This window comes from Engraulis encrasicolus, chromosome 18 (genome assembly GCF_034702125.1).
Source record: "Engraulis encrasicolus isolate BLACKSEA-1 chromosome 18, IST_EnEncr_1.0, whole genome shotgun sequence".
NCBI lineage: Eukaryota > Metazoa > Chordata > Actinopteri > Clupeiformes > Engraulidae > Engraulis > Engraulis encrasicolus.
In genome coordinates, this window is record NC_085874.1 from 47,866,694 (window position 1) to 47,887,691 (window position 20,998).

A 20,998-nucleotide genomic window follows, 5' to 3' on the forward strand; every position below is an offset into this window, starting at 1 on the left:
AACATATTGAATGAAAGGTCATTCTCCAGAGTGCATGGCTATAAGTAAACAAAGCTCCTGACCTGTAGCCAACAAAAGATCTGCATGAAAGTGGATGGCAAGGACCGAGTTCAGCTGTTTAGATGTGATGTAGCAGTGGTTTGTCTTGTCTTTTAGTTTTTTGCTAAGCTACGTAAAGTGCTACGTGTTGTTGGAGGTTATTTACAGATTAGCGTTAGCTTTGGCAGCTCCTTGAATGCACACTGCAGTGCATTCCTTCGTCCTCATCTATCTCAATGCTAATGCGTAAGTAGCATGTCAAACACGACCTCGCCACTGTAAACATACTTTGTTTTTATTGTAATGTTACTTTGGAAGCTGCCGCATTGGCCAGGAATTCCTGGAAGAATGGTTGTTGTAACTCACTGGGAACAATTTCTGGTTGAGAAAGGTTAAAAAAAAAAGTTACTGTTGTTTGCACTTGTCTTTGTTGCTTTTGTTCTAAACTGTTTAAATTGACAAAGCGCTGCAGCATTTGGAGCTTTAATAAGCTATTGCATACAGTGTACAATGTGTGTCTTTACGTAGACGAGCAAGACCTGCATGAATACGAATCTTTTTGTTTGATATATATTTTGGGGGGCTTTTATGCCTTTATTTTGACAGGACAGTCGAAGATGGTGACAGGAAGCGAATGGGACAGAGAGATCGGGTAGGATCGGGAAATGACCCCGGCCGGACTCGAACCGGGGTCCCCGTGGGTGGGCATGCAAGCCCAAATGTGGGGGGCTTATATTAGCGCAAGAATCTTAGTTAAAAAGGCAGCACAGTGTTTCCCTCAGACCAAATGGCATTGTGTAGTGTGCCACTTTGGGCCAGCTCAAGTATTATATGTGTGTTGCCCCATAAATATTTATGTGTGGCTGTTGATCAATTTGTGGCGCTCGGGTTTTATTGCGTGGTGCTGCGCTACAGAATGGTGTTTGTATGGGAAACAGCCTAGTGTTTGTCCTTTCTTGAGCGGTGATGGGTGAGGATCATAGGGTCATGGGGCGTTTGTGGCTCAGGTGGTAGAGGAGCCTTTCGGCTACCCGAAGGCTGCAGGTTTGAGCCGCGCTCTGCTTGACCCCGTCGATGTGTCCTTGAGCAAGATACTTAACCCCAAGTTGCTCCTGGTGGCAGGGTGGTACCCTGCGTGGTAGCCACTGCCACCGGAGTGTGAATGGGTGAATGTGAGGCATACAATGTAAAGCCCTTTGAGTGCTCGAAGGAGTGGAAAGGCGCTATATAAAGGCGCTATATAAATGCAGTCCATTTACCATTTAGGGTATGCACATGAATGGGACCGGAGACAAAATTTTAAATTATGCTTGTTGTCCTTTGTTGTGTTCTGTTTTTTTTTGTCCTCCACAGTGACTGACTGATGGGATGATGATGTGAGTCAGGGCCGTCTACTATAGTGTGACTAGGAAAGACAACTCTAGCAACTCTTAACTAGAGGATGACATTTTTCAGGAATTCCGGTGGGTCCCGTGGGTCCTGCGGGATTCCCGCGGGATGGGAGTCAAAATTTTAAACATGAACGGGAGCGGGAATAAAGTTGAATGGGAGCGGGCAGTAGCGGGAATAAAATTAACGTGAGCGGGAATGCCGCTTATTTTTTCTTTAAAAAACAAACAAAAAAAGGCTCGGATTTTTTACGAAACGGGATTGGTGTTGATTTTGAATGGGAGTGTGCAGGATTGGGAGACATTCTTTTCAGGAGTGGACGAGATGGGATTTGATTCTTTTACTCCAGTCCAGGATGTGACGGGATGGGATTTTTTTTCTGTGACCGGGATGGGACGGGAGTGAAAATCCACTCCTGTGTCATGCTCTACTCTCAACACTTGTGAAAGCCCATCTGAGAAACTCCCATTGTCATTGTGACACAGCACTTAACAGCAAGTGAACACTGCACACTGCACACAACGAAATTGCATTTGTGCCTCGCCCGTGCCAGGGGGCAGCCCCCAATGGCGCCTGAAAGGGAGCAGTGCAGCAGGACCATGCTCAGGGTACCTCAGTCATGGAGGAGGATGGGGGAGAGCACTGGTTAATAACTCCCCCCACCAACCTGGCGAGTCGGGAGTCGAACCGGCAACCTTTGGGCTACAAGTCTGACGCTAGCTATGACTTGTCCCTGTATTGTGTTTTTCCGCTCCACAGTAACGTAGAGGTGGGTGGATAATATGATGGTCTTTTACTCAGTCACGTAGTGTTGGGATGTTTACATGACTGTGAGGGTAAACTATATTTGTGTGATACAAGTGACTAGGAAAAAAACGACTTGAACAGTTGTTTTTTCTGCTCCTCACTCAGTGACCAGAGTGAGGTGATTCAAGGCAGGGTCATGTGGTGTGATCGTGGTGAAAAAGAATGACTACCGTAACGCTTGCCTCTGTTTTTCTTCTCCTCTGTGACTGACTGGTTGGATGATTACATGTAGTGTGTTAGAGGAAACGAGGAAAGACCACTCTAACGACTCCAACGCTCGTCTCTTCTCTGTGTTTTCTTTTTCTTCCCCACACTAACAGAGTGGGATGATGATGATTACATGATTGAGGCTCATCTACTAGGGATGCACCGATACACATTTTTTCTCCTCCAATCCGATCCCGATATATCTAAATTTGGATATCTGCCGATACCGATACTACTCCGATCCTATACCAAAACCACATATATGCATGGGTTTCAACTTGAGGTAGGCCCAAGTAGGCTGTTTGGTCAGAGAAGGAAGTTAGAAGAACCGGACACCAATTAATAAGTAAAAAGTCACAAGTAAAAAAGTAACAATCCCATCCTGAAAACTAATATGCAAGTGTTATGATTTCAAATTAACATTGGAAATGGCTCAATGTCAGTATCAGGAAAGTTCCGATACTTTGGGAAAATTCCGATCCGGTCCAATCTCTGAATTATGTTGATGTCTGAACCCGATACCGATACACCGATACCGATATCCCATCCTCACTGCTGTGGTAGAGTGAAGAATAAAACGTAAAAGTGAATAATAATGCAGCTGACTCTTGGGGACAACTCCGTAAGGCTTAAGTCTTTTCTACAGTGATGGAGTCGGGGGGGAATTTCCTGAGTAAGGGACATGTTGTGGTGTGATGAAGGGGGAATGAGAATGATGGGATGACGTGAGGACATGTTGTGGTGTGATGAGGTTTTGTTTTGTTTTTCTTTTCTGTTCTGTTCTCCTGTGACTGAGTGGGGGGATGACGTGAGGACATATTGTGGTGTGATGAAGAGGGAATGACAATGATAACTCTAACGCTTGTCCTTTTTGTTTTTGTTTGGTTTGTTTTGTTTCGTTTGTTTCTGTTCTCCAGTGACGGAGTGGGGGGGATGACGTGAGGACATGTTGTGGTGTGATGAAGGGGGAATGAGAATGATAACTCTAACGCTTGTCCTTTTCTTTTTTTCTTTTCTGTTCTGTTCTCCTGTGACTGAGTCGGGGGATGACGTGAGGACATGTTGTGGTGTGATGTAGAGGGAATGAGGATGATGACTCTAACGCTTGTCCTTTTTGTTTTTGTTTGGTTTGTTTCTGTTCTGTTGTCCAGTGACAGAGTGGGGGGATGACGTGAGGCCCATCTCAGAAGAGGAGGCCATGGTCATCGTCAACCACCAGTCCACCGGGGACGTATGCACCCTCATGATGTGCCTACAAGACAAGGGCACGGTGAGTGGGGGGGGGTTGTTTGTGAAAGTGTGTGTGTGCGTGTGTGTGTGTGTGTGTGTGCGTGTGTGTGTGTGTGTGTGTGCGTGTGTCTGTGTGCACAAGCACGAGCGTGTATGTGTTTGTTTATGCATGCATATGCGGGACTCTTTGTGTGCGTGTGCGTGTGTGTGTGTGTGTGTGTGTGTGTGTGTGTGTGCGTGTGCGTGTGTCTAGATGTCCAGAAAAGCATCAATTACAAAGGATACAGAGTAAGGGTTAATGTAAGTCAGTGATTCTCAAAGTGTGGTCCGCGACAGAGCTCAGGTGGTCCGCGAGGGGATTTCTACTTTTCCAAGGTAGCAGTAGGCTATATTTGTAACATTATTACAAAGCTAAACATAGCTTAAGTCCTATATTTACCACAATAAGACTTAAGAGGCTTGAAATGTGAAATAAAAGTAAGTGATCTGCATCAAAGTTAGGAGTGTCAAATAAGCACCCGTCAACTGTCAATTCAGTTGACGAACATTTTTGGGTAGAGCAAGTGGTCCTTGGTCTGAAAAAGTTTGAGGAACACTGATGTAAGTGGATGACAAAGTCAATTTTGATGCTTTTGTTGTTTGTTTGTTTGTTTGTTATGTGTAGCCTATGTGTAACCTATGTGTAACTACAGTCCAAATCTAAAGCTCTTCTTCATGACGCTGTAGCAGATGGGACTAAGGCAGACCATCAGGTTTCCCCCCTCTGTTCTGTTGTAACCGTGGCGATCTCCCCCTCTGTCGTAACCGTGGCGATCTCATTTCCTGGTGTCAGCTCTGCTATCATGGAAGCCAATATCCAAGCCTGTCAAATTGGGCGGGTGCCTCGCCCTGCCATGCATGTCGTGTGTATTCTGAGATCAATTTCCAGTTTCCTTGTGTGTGTGTGCGTGCGTGCTTGCGTGCGCGTGTGTGCGTGCCTGCCTGCCTCTGTGCCTGTGTGTGTGTGTGTGTGGCTGTGCTCTTTCCCCTCTCCTGGACACAAAGGCTTGGCCCGGGCTCCAAGTTAATGAGAGCTGGCCGTGATGAAGAATGTGTTTACATAAGATAAGGCTAGCTATCGGAGCTGTTAGCTTACTTCCCTCTCCTCTCCTCTCCTCTCCTCGCTCCCTTGTCTGACACCACTGTGAACCTCCTCGCACAGAAGAAAGACCATTCATTAGTGGAGAAGAGAACCTCCCTTACACACACACACACACACACACACACACACACACACACACACACACACACAAGCGCAAGTAAGTGCTGTGCGGTACACACACACACCTACACACACACACGCACACACACACACACACACACACACACACACACACACACACACACACACACACACACACTACCTTCCCCATCATTCATCCAGAGGCTGCCAATGGCATGACGCAGCACATGAACACATTCATTCAGAAACGTACGTAGCTATGGGACAGAGCTAAACAGTGCTTAGGGCGCTCAACCAAATATGGTCAATTCTGGATGAACCACCCAGCTTATGCTATCAAGCTCCTCTGCTACGCTATGCAACTTGGTTTTATAACAGCGGTTCTCAAACTTTTCTCATCATTCCCTCCTTCAGAGGGTCCCCCCAAACAACAGCAGTTCTCGCACAGACTGATTTTACGATCGCTGCTTTTGGGATGTGTGTGTTCATTTCCTATGCTATTCAAATTCATGGCAATTTATATAATGTTGCTGAGGGCTAAATATATTGCTTATTGGCGAGACAGGAGATCATTTCCTTGGTGAAAAAAAACCCCAAAATCCGATGTCACACTTTGAGAAACACTGTTTTATAAATAGGGAGCAAGGCTGAACTGCAGCATTTTGGGTCCAGTTTCATCGATTGTAATTTTATCTCCATATCCACCATTATTATTGTGTCTTTGCTGACATTTATCTGTCTGTCAGAGGGTGCGCTCTCTCTCTCTCTCTCGTGCGCGCTCTCTCGCTCTTGCTCTCTCTCGCTCTCTCGCTCTCTTGCTCTCTTGTAGTTGGTGACAATTGGTTCTATGGCAACTAATGACGAACTTTGGATTTTTTTGCCTCTAATATTACTTCTCTCTTACCTGCCAAATGCCCCCTGTCCCCCACCCTGACGATGTTAGTGGTGGTTCCCAAATGCCCCCTACCCACCCTGGCGATGTTAGTGGTTCCCAAATGCCCCCTACCCACCCTGGCGATGGGTAGTGGTGGTGCCCAAATGCCCCCTGTCCCCCACCCTGGCGATGTTAGTGGTGGTGCCCAAATGCCCCCTACACTCCCATCCTGGGGTTCCCAAAATGCCCCCTAATGGTGCCTTGTGATGGTGCCCAAATGCCACCTCCTCCTCTTCCTCCTCCTCCTCTTCCTCCTCCTCCTCCTCCTCCTCTCCCTCTCCTCCTCCTCTTCTTCCTCCTCCTCTTCTTCCTCCTCCTCCTCCTCCTCCTCTTCCTCCTCTTCCTCTCCCTCCTCCTCCTCCTCTTCTTCCTCTTCCTCCTCCTCTTCCTCTCCTCCTCTTCCTCTTCCTCTCCTCCTCTCCCTCTCCTCCTCCTCCTCCTCCTCCTCCTCCTCCTCCTCCTCTTCCTCTTCCTCTTCCTCCTCCTCCTCCTCCAGGTCCCCTTGAGCCTGGCTTGGCTTCAAAAGCTAATCGATGCCTTTACTTAACACGATTACATTCTATGCACACACACACACACACACACATGCGCACACACAGTGACACGAGCAGTACACACGTACACACACACACACATGCGTGCAAACACAGTGACACGAGCAGTACACACTTAGACACTCAACAGACTCCGGTCCAGGCTAAAGGGTCTTTGATCCACCTGCCTTACAGTTACTCTCTGAAGGATTGAGTTACACACACACACACACACACACACACACACACACACACACACACACATACGCACATACACACACACTTGTCATTGTGTGTCCCCTGTGCATGTCCTGAAAAGAGTGGTTAGAGCAGTGTGTGTGTGTGTGTGTGTGTGTGTGTGTGTGTGTGTGTGTGTGTGTGTGTGTGTGTGTGTGTGTGTGTGTGTGTGTGTGTGTGTGTGTGTGTGTGTGTGTGTGTGTAAGCATACAAAACAGTACAAGTACAACAAACCTGTCCCAGCCAACCCCCACAAAAGCTTTTAAGGGATCAGTAAAAAAAAGAATACAAGCTCTGAACAAACCTATCCTATTCCCATCACTCCTTTTCAAACATTTTGGGGTTCAATGTCGTAGTAGTAGTAGTAGCAGACGTCAGGGTGGTACAACCAAAGATTCTTTTAATTCTCACCGTCTCTGGTACAACAACAGCTGCCACTGTTGTATAGATAGGTTTCCTGTTTACAAACATTCTCACTGTGAGGAGGGGCAAGTGGCTAAGCAGCCAACCACATGAACGCATTTTTTTGAATGAATGCCATTTCCAACAATCAGAGGTTGCAGATTGCTAGCTTTTGTTGTTGTTGGTTTTTTTTTAACTGGATTAAGAAGCATGTTCATTTATGGACAATACATTAGCCGTGGTTGGACCACCCGCCTTCTGCTACTAAAAATAATCCGTCATTAACCCTTGGACAGGAAGGATGCGTTGTTTATGATAGAGATCAGGATGCACCGTTGTTTAGGGAAGTGCGCTCAACTACAGATTCATTTATTTGTTTGTTTGTTTGTTGTATAAAAGCCACAATCTCGACTACAATTCTTGTAATTATTTATTGGATCTACCACAAAATCAATGCATAGTTGGACGTGGTTCCTCCTACAAATGAGCTATACTGTACATGACTTACTGTATGTGGGGGTGGTGCATTGGCAACTCTCAACACATCCATCCCCCATGCATGTGCAGTGTTTCCCATACATTGAGGAAACTATGGCGGCCCGCCATAGTTTAAATTTGGCCGCCATAGTTTCCGAAAATGTAAAAAAAAAAAAAAAAAAAAAATTTTTTTTTTTTTTTTTTTTACTTTTTTTTTTTTTTTTTACGATGTCCGTTTTTGTTAAAAACGATTTGAATTACGATTTCCTTCGCATTTTCCTCCTGGAGTAAATACATCCTATACAGAAAACTACAAGTGCTTGAAACTTTAGACAGAGGGATCAAAAGCCTAGTCAAGTTGTTGTAGTTAACTTGGGTTTGGGAGCAATACATTTTTTTTTTTTTTTAATTACTTTTTTTTTTTTACGATGTCCGTTTTTGTTAAAAACGATTTGAATTACGATTTCCTTCGCATTTTCCTCCAGGAGTAAATACATCCTATAGGCTACAGAAAACTACAAGTGCTTGAAAGACAGAGGGATCAAAAGCCTAGTCAAGTTGTTGTAGTTAACTTGGGTTTGGGAGCAATAAAAAAACATTTAGAGAAGGGACAGTTGGGATGAGTTCACTAGCACTCCCCAGGCTTTGCTTTACAGCTGTAATGCGTTAGGTTACATGCCTTCATTGACAAGGCAGAGGAGACATCGGGCTGTATATAGAAATTAATGTGAATATAGACATAAATGTGCAATATGTTGTGCAGCCATTTTAATGGGAGGAATTTTGAAAAACTGGCCAGCACCCCTCATGTAGAATGTGTACGCCTATGTGTGTGTGGGGAAAAGGCATAGCCTACCCTCTTAGACCCTTTTTGTCTATGCGTTAACAATTTCACAGTAGCCTACTCTTAAATTCTTATCTCTGCTCCTATTTTGTTTTGTTATTTTTTCATTACATAGACCCCTGCATGAGGGATGAATGAAACTGTTGTAAACAGAAATGATTCACTGTGCTGCATTTAAACCCCCCCCAAGGTCCGCGTGAACCCCCCCCCCCCCCCCCCCCCCCCAAAAAAAAATTCCCGGCTGCCCCCATAGTTTCCAAAATTTCTGTGGGAAACACTGATGTGTGCTCCTCTCCACTGTACAATTCATGATGTTCAGCAACGCCAGAGAGAGTAGAGAGAGAGAGGTTCCATTGGCCCATTGTTTCCGGGTTCTATTATTGCAAGGGGGAGTGGGGGGGAGGGGGGGATCCCCCTTTAGGCAGACCTAGGCAGACCTAAGGACTGTTCTATTCAATGCTAGGAGTATTATGACACGCCCCTTTAGGCAGACCAGAACCTGGTCATGTTAGGTGCCATAGCAACCTATTACATTGGTATATCTCTATACTTAAAGAATCTCTGGCAATGCTGTTTGATGTAACCGTGTTGAGCTGCCAAGAATGTGAAGGAAGGGACACAAATTAGCTGCCTATAGCTAACTCGGGAGAGAGTGTTTGCTGTACATTTTGGAATCAGCTATGCTTGACTAGCACGCCCTAGTCCAATACAGTAATTTGGGTATCTAGATTTATAAACCATGTCCTTTTTAATCCATGAGAAACAACGATTTCTGATATAGCAGTCGAAAAATATACAGGGCTGATAGTATTCAGGCTCCATGCCTGATTTCAGGCTTGACAGAGTTTGCAAAAAAAAAACATTGATAATAATTAGCCATTAGGTTATTTTTATCTCAGAAAGTGTTACAGGTTCAGGGTTTTCTTCTACTATCAGGCTTGAATAATGGTCATACACAGGCTATTAACTGTTATATATAACTGTGAATAATGTGTCAAAATAGGCCTACGTTACGTCACTATGCAGTATCTTGTCGTCGTCGTTAGAGCAGGAAAAAAAGTTCAGGCTCAGGATATTTTTTTCACTATCACCCCTGAATATATCATGTTCCCACTGACCCGCAACAACCACCTGACTTGCACAGCTGATCATGCTCTCAGCTTGGTGTTGCTTGTCGTGTCGCAAGCCTTTACCACTCAAGTACGCAAAAATGGCAAACAGCAAACAAGGGAAAGTCAAAAAGACAAAGATTGGGTGCAGGACCAGCACAAATACCATGAAAAACTGAAAGAAAAGTCCATGACACCAAGCTCCCGTTGCTCTTTTTAAAAAAAAAAGAGCAACGGGAGCTTGGTGTCGCGGACTTTTCATTCAGTTTTTCACAGCAAACAAGGGAAACCTAGCAAATGAGAAAGCAACACTTAAACCCAATGTACTAAGGCCAGAGTTTATTATGTAGAAGAGCTACTCTGCCCACTAGGGGTGTGCAAAATAATCGTCGCATCGATGCATCGCGATACTTACTCTCACGATACAATGCATCGATTCATGACAAGGTATCGTGATACTTATTTTCTCAATATACTGCATGGATTCATGACAATTGATTATTTGATAACAATAAAATTCGATTTGCCACGGGTTATTTTGTTCAGTAGAGAATAGGTAATATTTCTGTTGTGATGTAAGCTCTCTCCCAGATGATAGAATGCTTAAATAGAATGAACTGACTTAAGAAAGCTACACAGCAACTGACAAATAAGCTGTATTTTACACATTTACTGAAGTAAATATCGCAATGCATCACAGTAGTACATGAATCGCAATGCATCGTGATAGAATCGCATCGTGGCATGTGTATCGTGATGCACATTGAATTGTGAACCCTTTGCCAATACCCACCCCTACTGCCCATCCTGGGCTCCCAAAAGAGACAGGCTGGCCACGCTCACCCCCCAGCAAGGACTGGGCTTGTTGGGGATGGGGGATGGGGCTGGGTGAGGTTCCCTGCCCGTCTGCCTGTCTGTCTGTCTGTCTGGTGCACCACAAGCCCTGGGCCATGGATCATGTCATGACGGGGGGTCTGTGTGTATCTCAAAACTGTGTGTGTATGAGCGTGTCTGTGTTTATATGTGCATGCGTTTCCATTTGTGTGTGTGTGTATGCGCGCGCGCACGCGCATTTCTGTGTGTGTGTGTGCGTGCGCATGCGTGTTTGCTTTTGCGTTTATGTCTGTGTGTTTGCACACCTATGTGCTATCGAGAGAGATGGAGGGCATTGTTGGGTTGGTACTGACTCTAGTCTGACTAGAGACTCTGACTAGAGACTCTAGTCTCTAGTCTAGGCTACTTGTCCTCAGCAGCAGTGTGTCCGCTAGCGTGGCTACTTGTCCTCAGCAGCAGTGTGTCCGCTAGCGTGTGTGCCAAGGGACGAGGTGCTGTGTCCGGCTGAGCTGGGCATGCCATGGGCAGCTAGCCGAGGCTCCTGGCTCCCTCTGCCCAACGCCAGACCATAATAATACCCTCCCACTCGGCTCTCTCTACCCCATAGCAACCATGGCCTCCTCCTCAGAGCTCTTCATGCCCCACTGCGCTCCACTCCACTCCACAGCATCATCTCATCCTGTCCTTGTCTTGCCTCATGGCAGACTACAGCTACAAGCAACCCTGCTCTCCTTCTCTGAACCACCCTAGCTCCTCTCCTCTGCCACCACCCCCCCCCCCCACACACGCACACACACACACGCACACACACACACACACACGCACATACATACAGTAACAAAAACAATAACAAACAATAACAAAAACCACATCTTATATTCGGGCCAATACATTACATTATTTAGTAAATACCCATGAACAGTTTCAATGAGCACAGTTTCAATGAGAATAATAGTTGCAATACCTACTCTGGCCACCATCCTACACCTTTAATGCCCTTATACCACCAGAGCTAGCATATGTATTTACCCGATGCCCTTGTTACACCAGCAGAGTAGAGTCACAGCCCAGCCGGTGCGGCCGTAGAGATAGTGACGTTTTATCTTTTTAGTTTGTGTACTCTGTGCCCCGCCGCGCCATGCAGAACAGGTGCATGCAAACTAGTGTGTGTGTGTGTGTGTGTGTGTGTGTGCACCTGTGTGTGCGTGTCTGTGTGTGCGTGTCTGTGTGTGTGGCGTCACTGATGGTCTAAGAGATAAGAGCTGATGAATAACACTGACCGTGTGTGTGTGTGTGTGTGTGTGTGTGTGTGTGTGTGTGTGTGTGTGTGTGTGTGTGTGCGTGTGTGTACCTGTGTGTGTGCACCTGTGTGTGTGCACCTGTGTGTGCGTGTCTGTGTGTGTGGCGTCACTGATGGTCTAAGAGATAAGAGCTGATGAATAACACTGACCGTGTGTGTGTGTGTGTGTGTGTGTGTGTGTGTGTGTGTGTGTGTGTGTGTGTGTGTGTGTGTGTGTGTGTGTGTGTGTGTGTGTGTGTGTGTGTGTGTGTGTGTGTGTGTGTGTGTGTGTGTGTGTGTGTGTGTGTGTGTGTGTGTGTGTGTGTTCCTCTGCAGGTGGTGAGGAAGATGATGTGGCTGATGGACCACGTCTTCAAATACACAAATTTTGGTCTGGTCTCTTTGATCCACGGAGACTTCTTCATTAGACAGGTAAAACACACACACACTCACACACACACACACACACACGTAGGTCTGGTGTCTTTGATGTATGGAGACTTCTTCATTAGACAGGTCACCACACACACACACACACACACACACACACACACACACACACACACACACACACACAGGACTAGTCTCCTTGAACCAAACAGGCATGGCAAGTGCTATGAAGACAAATGCTATATTCAAATAATTACACCATGACAACAATAGTACCAGCAATATAAATTATAAGTGAGGAATGATCTATTTTTTTTTAAAAAACGGATACAGTCCTATTGCACATTACCGCTGTTTTAGCTGTGAGAAAGGGAGTGGCTGCAAAAAAGCCTATCCCCTTGACAGCAGTAAGACAGAATCTCCTACATCAGCACGGGACTCAATGACAGACTGACTGACTGACTGACTAGGTGCGTATTCGTTCGTTGGTTGCCAGGACAACGCTTGCTTGGCAGGGGCAGAGTGGTGGGAGAGAGTGCTGGCTGGCGTTTGACCAGTTTGCATTGGATGGAGTAAACGCCCGCCCCACACTCTGCCAGCCAATCACTAGGTGCGCTTCATTGGCTCTGTCCAATATTGGCTGTCGGTGTCAGGTAGCCATGTTTGCAGTTTCCAGAATGAACTCCTACTGCTGCGGCTGTGTGCGGATCAGGGTGTTGGCATTGCAATGTTAAAGGTGCACTGTGTAGTATTTTTAGTAGTTTATTTCCAGAATTCATGCTGCCCATTCACAAATTTGACCTTTTTCTCAAATACACCACCATCAAATTCTATGTATGCATAATTACTAGGAAATCTGCACTTTTCATACATGAAAAGGGGGATCTTCTCCATGTCCACCATTTTGAATGTCCAGATATATAATTTTTTTGCTGCGAAACTCACTGTGCTTTTGTCATACTAGTAAATATTAGTTTATTACTTAGCATTACTTACTTACTTTGATATTCATGAAAAGCTCAAATAGGCAATAGGCAGCATAGTTTCAATGAGCAGCATTTGCAGCAGGGCTTGACATTAACTTTTATTCTCCACCGGCCACTGTGGCTAGTGGTTTTCCCGAGTCACTAGCCATTCAGGTATTCCACTAGCCACAGATTTTATGTTGTTTCTTTTTTTCTTTTTTTTTATTATGTTTGTGCTCGTCGAACCTCAGAAGATGAGATGCGAAAGCAAGATGAGTGTAGCTTTCTACATGGAAGTTTATCAAGCAAATAGAAACTGAGTTACTGTGCTTTTTCTTGAACTTAAATACAAACAATTGATGCACAAGGGGCAAACAACAGAATATAGGCTACTATGAATATGTCATACAAAGGAATAAGCTGCCAGCCAAATTGGCTAGTGACACTGAAAGTATTACTAGCCACAGCCAAGTTTTACCAGCATTTGGCCGGTTGGCAGGTGCCAGTGTCAAGCCCTGATTTGCAGATGCTTACTCTGGCCGCAATCCTACACAGTGTACCTTTAAAGGTTGCAGACAGAGACACCCACCACTTAAGCCAGGCCAAGGACAAAGTCGTGTGAAAGGGCCCCCCCCCACCCACCCAATACATAATGACAACCCCATTTTGACCCTTCTCTCCCTGGGCCAGGGATAACTGACCCCGTTTGTGTGCCGTCGTCTGTTTGACCGTGAACAACACTCGCGTTGTTCCATATATTATGGTTAGCGGCACAAGACATTGCATGCACTGCAGAACAAAAAAAAATGCAAAAATCGTTTGCAACAAGATTTCTGTCACAATATGCGTGAGATGTCGAAGAACCATAGTCAGCCCTACACTCACACTTGGGGTGTGCACTGCAGCACTGCATCTGCTGCTGTTAGGGAGTTGGTCTTGGGATTTAAGGTTGCATCAGGTGAGGTCTGACTCCTGGAAAATATTTGGGTGGGAGGGGGAGTGGATGACTAGCATGCTGCTGCACCATTATCATCCAAGTCTGCTGACAGCTTTGGCTGGTCCCTAGGAAGTCATAAGTCATAGGAAAGGTTCCACTGTACAGTCAATCCGGAAAGTATTCACAGTGCTTCACTTTTTTCACATTTTATTATCTTACAGCCTTATTCCAAATGCTACAAATGAATCTCTGTTGTCAATATCCTACACAAATTATTCCATTATGACCATGTGAAAAACAAGTTGTCCTGACAGTTTTGAGAATTTATAAAAATAAAAAAACAAAGAAATAATTTTTACAAAAGTATTCTCACAGCGTTTGCTTAATACTTTGTAGAACCACCTTTGGCTTGCTTTAGATGGCATCAGGCATGTGTGGTGGTAAACAAGTGAGTTTTACACAAAAAGTGCATCATCTGGCTAGTCAAGCATGGTTGTGGGACTGACATGGTTTGACGATGTATGGATGCCGTCAATATTGGAAATCTGAATTACACCTAAAGAAGCATGCATAGCAACATGCACTGTGACTACAGAAGCAGATCATGATACTCTCCATAGGATTTCATTCAAAACTCACACCCATCTATTTTAGCCAGGTGCAGACTCAAAATGTACAATTTCAATGTACTGAAAGGTTGAGACACACACCGATGACCTCCCTTTTAATCCCTTTTCATTTCGAAATGAAAAATTGAATGTAGTTGCTGCCAAAGGTGGTATTACAAAGTACTAAGCAAAGGCTGTGAATACTTTTGTAAAAATGATTTCTTTGTTTTTTATTTTTATAAATTTTCACAACTGTCAAGACAACTTGTTTTTCACATGGTCATAATGGAATAATTTGTGTAGGATATTGACAACAGAGATTCATTTGTAGCATTTGGAATAAGGCTGTAAGATAATAAAATGTGAAAAAAGTGAAGCGCTGTGAATACTTTCCGGATTGACGGTAGATGAAGACCTAATAGGGTGGAAACACTTACTTAAACAATGGGGAAGATTGTTTTAAACCTTTTTAGAGCTTCTAGCTAACCTCCATCTCGGTGTGGTCAAGCCAACGTTTATGTCAGCTGAACAGTTGAAGCTTGCATGCTGCTAATGTGCCAGTCCAGTCCAAGTCAACAGTTTTATATTGACAACAGGGTATTGTTTGAAAAAGCTGTGCAACGTGAGCTATGCTTAATTAAGCATACTCCTCAACACCACACACACACACACACACTCATACCCTCCACCACACACACACACACACACACACACGCCACTTTGACAGTTTAACCCAGCTGTCTCATCCTCATTTTCATATGGAAAAGATAAGAATGGATTTGTATTATTGTACGCACACACACACTTCCCTCATATTCACACAAGTGCGCGCAAACACACGCACATACACACACACACACACACACACACACACCGAGAGCTAGGTTCAGCTACCCTTTTCCAGTGGCACGCTGTGTTTGTGGACCATCTCTGAGCTACAAATCAAGAAAAGGGACTGGAGCAGAGAGCACGCACACACACACACACACACACACACACACACACACACACACACACACACACACACACACACACACACACACACAGTGAGAGAGAGAGAAGCCAGCACTACAGGCAACTGTGTGGGATGGAAGTTGACCTGGATGTTCTGCTATAAATACAGTGCTCTTTCTTTTCTTTTTTTTCTTTCTCTTTTCTTCTTGTCTTCTCTTCTCTTTTTCTTTTTTAATCTGTGCATCCCTTTCAGAATACTGAGATGTGAAGCTATTTCCTCCTCCTCCTCCTCCTCCTCCTCCTCCACTTCCTGTCCCTCCCCCTCCCACTGTGTTCTCACTTCCTGTGTATTGTGATTGTGTATGCATGCAGCATGTGTTCTTTTTTCTAAGTGGGATGTAAAGCGGCTGTTGTAATGTAAGTAGCAGTGTAATGTAAAGCAATGAGAGAAACTTCCTGTGGCATGCGTGCGTATCCACCACCCACCTCACCCAGAAGCGTAGCCATAGGATCTCGCGGGAACCTCCGCCAACAAAACTGGCATCGAAACTGACCATATATGGTCAAAGATGGCTAACCTCACGTCCCCATTCAGTTTTGCATAGCCTTCAATTAGGTCCGTATGTAGCGTCCGTTTCCATAGACTATCATCGGGGACTCTGAGAAGAATTGATATAACAACCCTTTTTTTGCGCATTTCAAAGCACACAATTTCAAGGGACTGTGTAATTACTTTACCTACAATGACAACTTGTGTTGAGAACAAAAGCAGCACGGTCTAATTTGTAGAACTGGTACACGGAACCTAGCCATGCTAACACAAACCTATGGCAGGGATGGGGTTAGCAGGACCCAACGAGGCTAGCGGAAACCCACGTGACACCCCGTGACCAAAGATCAAAGACTGCGTCAACTCTGCGTCGGCTCTGATCCCACCCCATAACAGGGCAAGGTGCCCCGGTCAAGCAGTTGTACGAGTGATAACTCTTAAGTTTAGTCCACTTTATATCAAACGGTGTCCAGTTAATGGAGTGGAAATGTTATCCGCATGTGTCGATGTGTGTCCACCCCCACCCCATCAAACAGAGCAAGCAGTAGAGGTGCACCGAAAATTCGGCCGCAGAAAATATTCGGCCGAAAATGCAAAAAAAGACACTTTCGGTTTTCAGCCGAAAGACAATTGAGTGGCCGAATCGGAGGCCGAATAGAAAATTAATGGAAAATGGGCATTAATTAAACTAATTTCAGTTCTACTCTAATATTTAAAGACTTCTAATACACGTTTATTTTCTTTCAAAAACATGTCTAAACGTGTATTGTAAGCCATAGACTTATGCAATATTTTAAAATAGTGAAAACCCTTACCTTTGATGACTTTTAACTGAATTTTAATATTCGGTTTCGGTATTCAGCCAAGTGATTACTTATTATTTGGTTTCGGTTTCGGCCATACATTTTCATTTCGGTGCACCTCTAGTAAGCCGGTTCTCTAAATATGCTGCTCAATGAGTGATAACTCTTTAGTATGTGGCCCAGGGTTTATAAAGGTGGTAAAGTGTCTTATTTTTCATGTAAGCCGTAAGCCGGTGCATGTCGCTAAGCTAGTGAAAGTCAACGGATCCGTGTAGCATGCTACATGCTACAGTGATCCATTGACTTTCACTAGCTTAGCTACATACTCCCTCTTTTAGCTTGTCTTAAAGCAAGACCACGCTTAACATGAAAAATAAGACACTTTACCACCTTTAAAAACCCCAGCCAACGATTTTAACTGTATCAAGCCCCAAAATAGTGGCATGCCCCTTTAAATGGGCGCGTGCGTATGTCCATCTTCATCTGAACAGGGCAAGGCACTGCTAGCCAAAGCAGCACCTAGACCAGCTCTACCACAGCTGCAAAATAAAATCTAATACAACATCAATAAATATGTAAAATACATAAATTGCTCATTGTTTATGTTTGTGTGTTTCCCTTCCACCCACCCCAACAGGGCCAAGCAATACAAGCAGTAAGCGTACAGGGACAAGCAATACAAAATCAGTAAATATATAAAGTATATGAATATATAAAATACATCAATTGTTAATGTGGATGTGTGTGTCTCCTACCCACCTACCCCAACAGGGCAAAGGCGCACAGGGAAAAGCAATGCAAAATCAATAAATACATGATGAATATATAAAATACATAAATTGCTAAGTGTTAATGTGTGCGTGTCTGTGTGTGCGTGTGCGTGCGTGCGTGCGTGTCCGTCCAACAGGGCAAGGCGCACCGGGACAAGCAGCTGGTGTACCTGAAGCGGCACCTGGACCAGTTCTACCACAGCCGCGAGAGGAAGTGGATCGTGCTCTTCCCCGAGGGCGGCTTCCTGCGCAAGCGGCGCGAGACCAGCCAGGCCTTCGCCAAGAAGAACGAGCTGCCGCACCTGGAGCACGTCACGCTGCCGCGGCTCGGCGCCACGCAGGTCATCCTCAAGACGCTGGGCGTCCAGCAGGAGAACGGCACGCTGGGAGCCGCCGGCGACGGGCCCGCCAACATCACCGCAGCAACGCAGACAGGTACAGAGATACACGCACCCACACGTACACACACACACACGCACGCACGCAGGTACAGAGATATATACACACACACACGTACACACACACACACTGGAGCGCACAGGTCATACTCAAGACCTTAGGCCCACCAATGTAACCGCAGCAACACAGACAGGTAGGAACACGCTTATGCACACACACACACACACACACACACACACACACACACACACACACACACACACACACACACACACACACACACACACACACACACACACACACACACACACACACTGGAGCACACAGGTCTTACTCAAGGCCTTAGGGATACAGCAGGATAATGGACCCCTGGGAGAAGGTGATGGGCCCACCAATGTTACCGCAGCAACGCAGACAGATATTAAAACGCTTACGCAAGCACACACACACACAGGCACACACACACACACACACACACACACACACACACACACACACACACACACACACACACACACGCAGGCACACACGTGTGCAGGTCATGCTCAAGACGCTGGGCATTCAGCAGGAGAATCAAAGGCACCAAAGAGATTGGATATATGTAAAGAGGAATCGAAACACGCCCACTCAATGAAAAAGCGCGTGCTCACAATTTGGTCTCCTAAGGGGGCGTTGTCCCTCCTTCTTCTTCTCTTTTCGTGGTGTTTGCACAATACGTGCGCTACCGCCATCTACAGCGCTAAGGGCACTCCATGTATTCTCTACCTCAAGACTCCGAAGGTCTCCTAAAGGGGCGTTCACCCGAATTAAAGTGGATACCGGAAAAGAACCCGCCTGCTTTATCTCGTTCTCATATACGATTCTCTGACTGCACTTTGGGAGAGGGGGATGGGCTTACCACTGTTACTACAGCAACGCAGACAGGTACAGAGATACAGTACACACATGCGCACACACACTCTCTATCTTTCTCTCTGCCACACACACACACACACACACATACACACACACACACACACACACAGAGGCATGGATGTGCATATGTGATCTCCCATTACTGTTAGCAGTAAATCTGTGGGCTGTTAACTCAGTCAGTCGCATGTGCACACACACATACACAGGCACGCGCGCACACACATACACACACACAGAACCTCTCCCACACACACACGTAGGCATGGGTGCACGTATGTGTGAGTTCTTGCATTAGCGTTAGTGGAATTGCTGTCTGTGGCCTCAGTCACACACACTTAGTTCTCCATATTCAAGCAGCAGTTTAAATATTCAGACATGTGAAACACACACACACACACACTTCTGCCTGTCCCCTCACTGAACCTCCGACAGCCCTTCCGCTCTACTGGATGCCTTTGCCCAGAGTCACTCACACACTGACATCTCTCTTGCACACACTCTCTCTCTCTCTCTCTCTCTCTCTCTCTCTCTCTCTCTCTCTCTCTCTCTCTCTCTCTCTCTCTCTCTCTCTCTCTCTCTCTCTCTCTCTCTCTCTCTCTCTCTCTGTTCATCAGCTACCTCCTGCCTGGTATCTTGTGTTGATTATGGCTCTCCTCTATGTTGCTCCCAGCTCTGCCCTGTCCTTCTGCTCCACTTCCTGTTTTGGGGCGGAACAGGAAGGAAGTGCCATTCTCCCGTTCTGATATCAGCTGGAGCTCTAGCCTGACCAGCCAGCCAGGCTATGATGACATCATGGGTGTATACTGCTCTACTATTTCAGAACGCAGTAGCTCAGATTACGGGTAAACTGAGGAAAAAGGCTTTAAAGGAGCACTCCTGCCAATTTCAATGTGCTGTTGCATTGCTCACGCTACCCTTGACTTGTCAGTAGCCGGTAGTGGCGCAACGGATCATCATTGATCCGTGGTCCGTTCGGACCAATCATTTCGGTTCGGCACACACATGGTCCGCGGATTGATTTATGAAATTGTGCGCATGTTCAATCTAGTCGTTTGGGACGTCTACCTCACGCACTGCATGGAACACAAACAACAACACAAACTGTTCCCGAAATCTTGCCTGTGCCATAGTTGCTAAACATTCCGTGCGATAGCCTACTGTACATGCATTTTGAAGACTGACTGTCAAACTCGAACTGTCAATGTCTAGAACTACTCTCGCTAAGTTTGTGTTGCGATCGGTTGAGTTCAGCGCATTTGCGACGCAGTGAGATATGCTCATGTAACGTACCGCGATTGTCGCGTGTGATATAAAACTTTGGCAAACTGAATTCATTTTGTGTTGTGACTCCTGACATTCTCAGGACAGCGAGCAGGTTAAATCATCTGGTTAGACTTTCTGTGCGCTCTGATGTCCCTGCAGAGTCTCCGCCTTCTTAAAGCAGCCGCTGCCCTTTTTAACAGTCAATGCCGATTCTCTCTCTCTCTCTCTCTCTCTCTCTCTCTCTCTCTCTCTCAGAAATGCTGAACCGCTGAGGCAATTGTGTTTCAATAAATGATTGATACAATTAAGGACATGAGTTCTGGTCTATGCGCCATCTGTCAGTAGGTCACAAGACTTTAAGCCATTATTTTGGTAGTGTGCATATTCTCAATTAGACATTTTGATATAGATTAATCTAGATTAATTTCATAATTGCAATGATATTAATCTACATTCAAAAAATTATCTATGCCCACCCCTAACAAAGACACAGCTTATGTTTATTTGTGTTATCAATTAAAAAAATAAAATAATAATGATTTTTTTTTTTTTTTGCTGATCCGAAAAATGATCCGATCCGTGGGCTCTGATCCGAGGAACGATCCGAACCGTGAGATTTCTGATCCGTTGCACCCCTAGTAGCCGGTGACGCCGCAGTTTTTGGCTCAGCCCTTTCCGAGATATGAGCTATTCTAATGGGGGCAACTTTTGTATACATTTTTTTAAAAATAAACATAGGCCTACTCCAAATATTTTCCCAAAAGGTATCGCTGTTTGCTAGCTGTCTGCTGATGTTGCACAACCTTTTGGATGTTTTTGGGAATAAATAAAAATGCTTTTTTGAAATGTAAACAAAAGTCGCCCCCATTACAATAGCTCATATAAAAAACTGCAGCGTCAC

At 45.3% G+C, this 20,998-nt stretch overlaps 1 protein-coding gene across 3 annotated transcripts in view; it reads left to right on the forward strand.

Annotated features, from left to right (window-relative positions):
* Positions 1–20,998, forward strand: part of lpgat1 (lysophosphatidylglycerol acyltransferase 1) — a 105,557-nt gene that overhangs the window by 30,188 nt on the left and 54,371 nt on the right. For all 3 annotated transcript variants that reach the window (XM_063223767.1, XM_063223765.1, XM_063223766.1), the window contains exons 3-5: positions 3,594–3,712; positions 11,880–11,975; positions 17,658–17,955. In XM_063223767.1, coding sequence (XP_063079837.1) covers positions 3,594–3,712; positions 11,880–11,975; positions 17,658–17,955 — 513 coding nt within the window. The remainder of the gene's footprint in view (positions 1–3,593; positions 3,713–11,879; positions 11,976–17,657; positions 17,956–20,998) is intronic.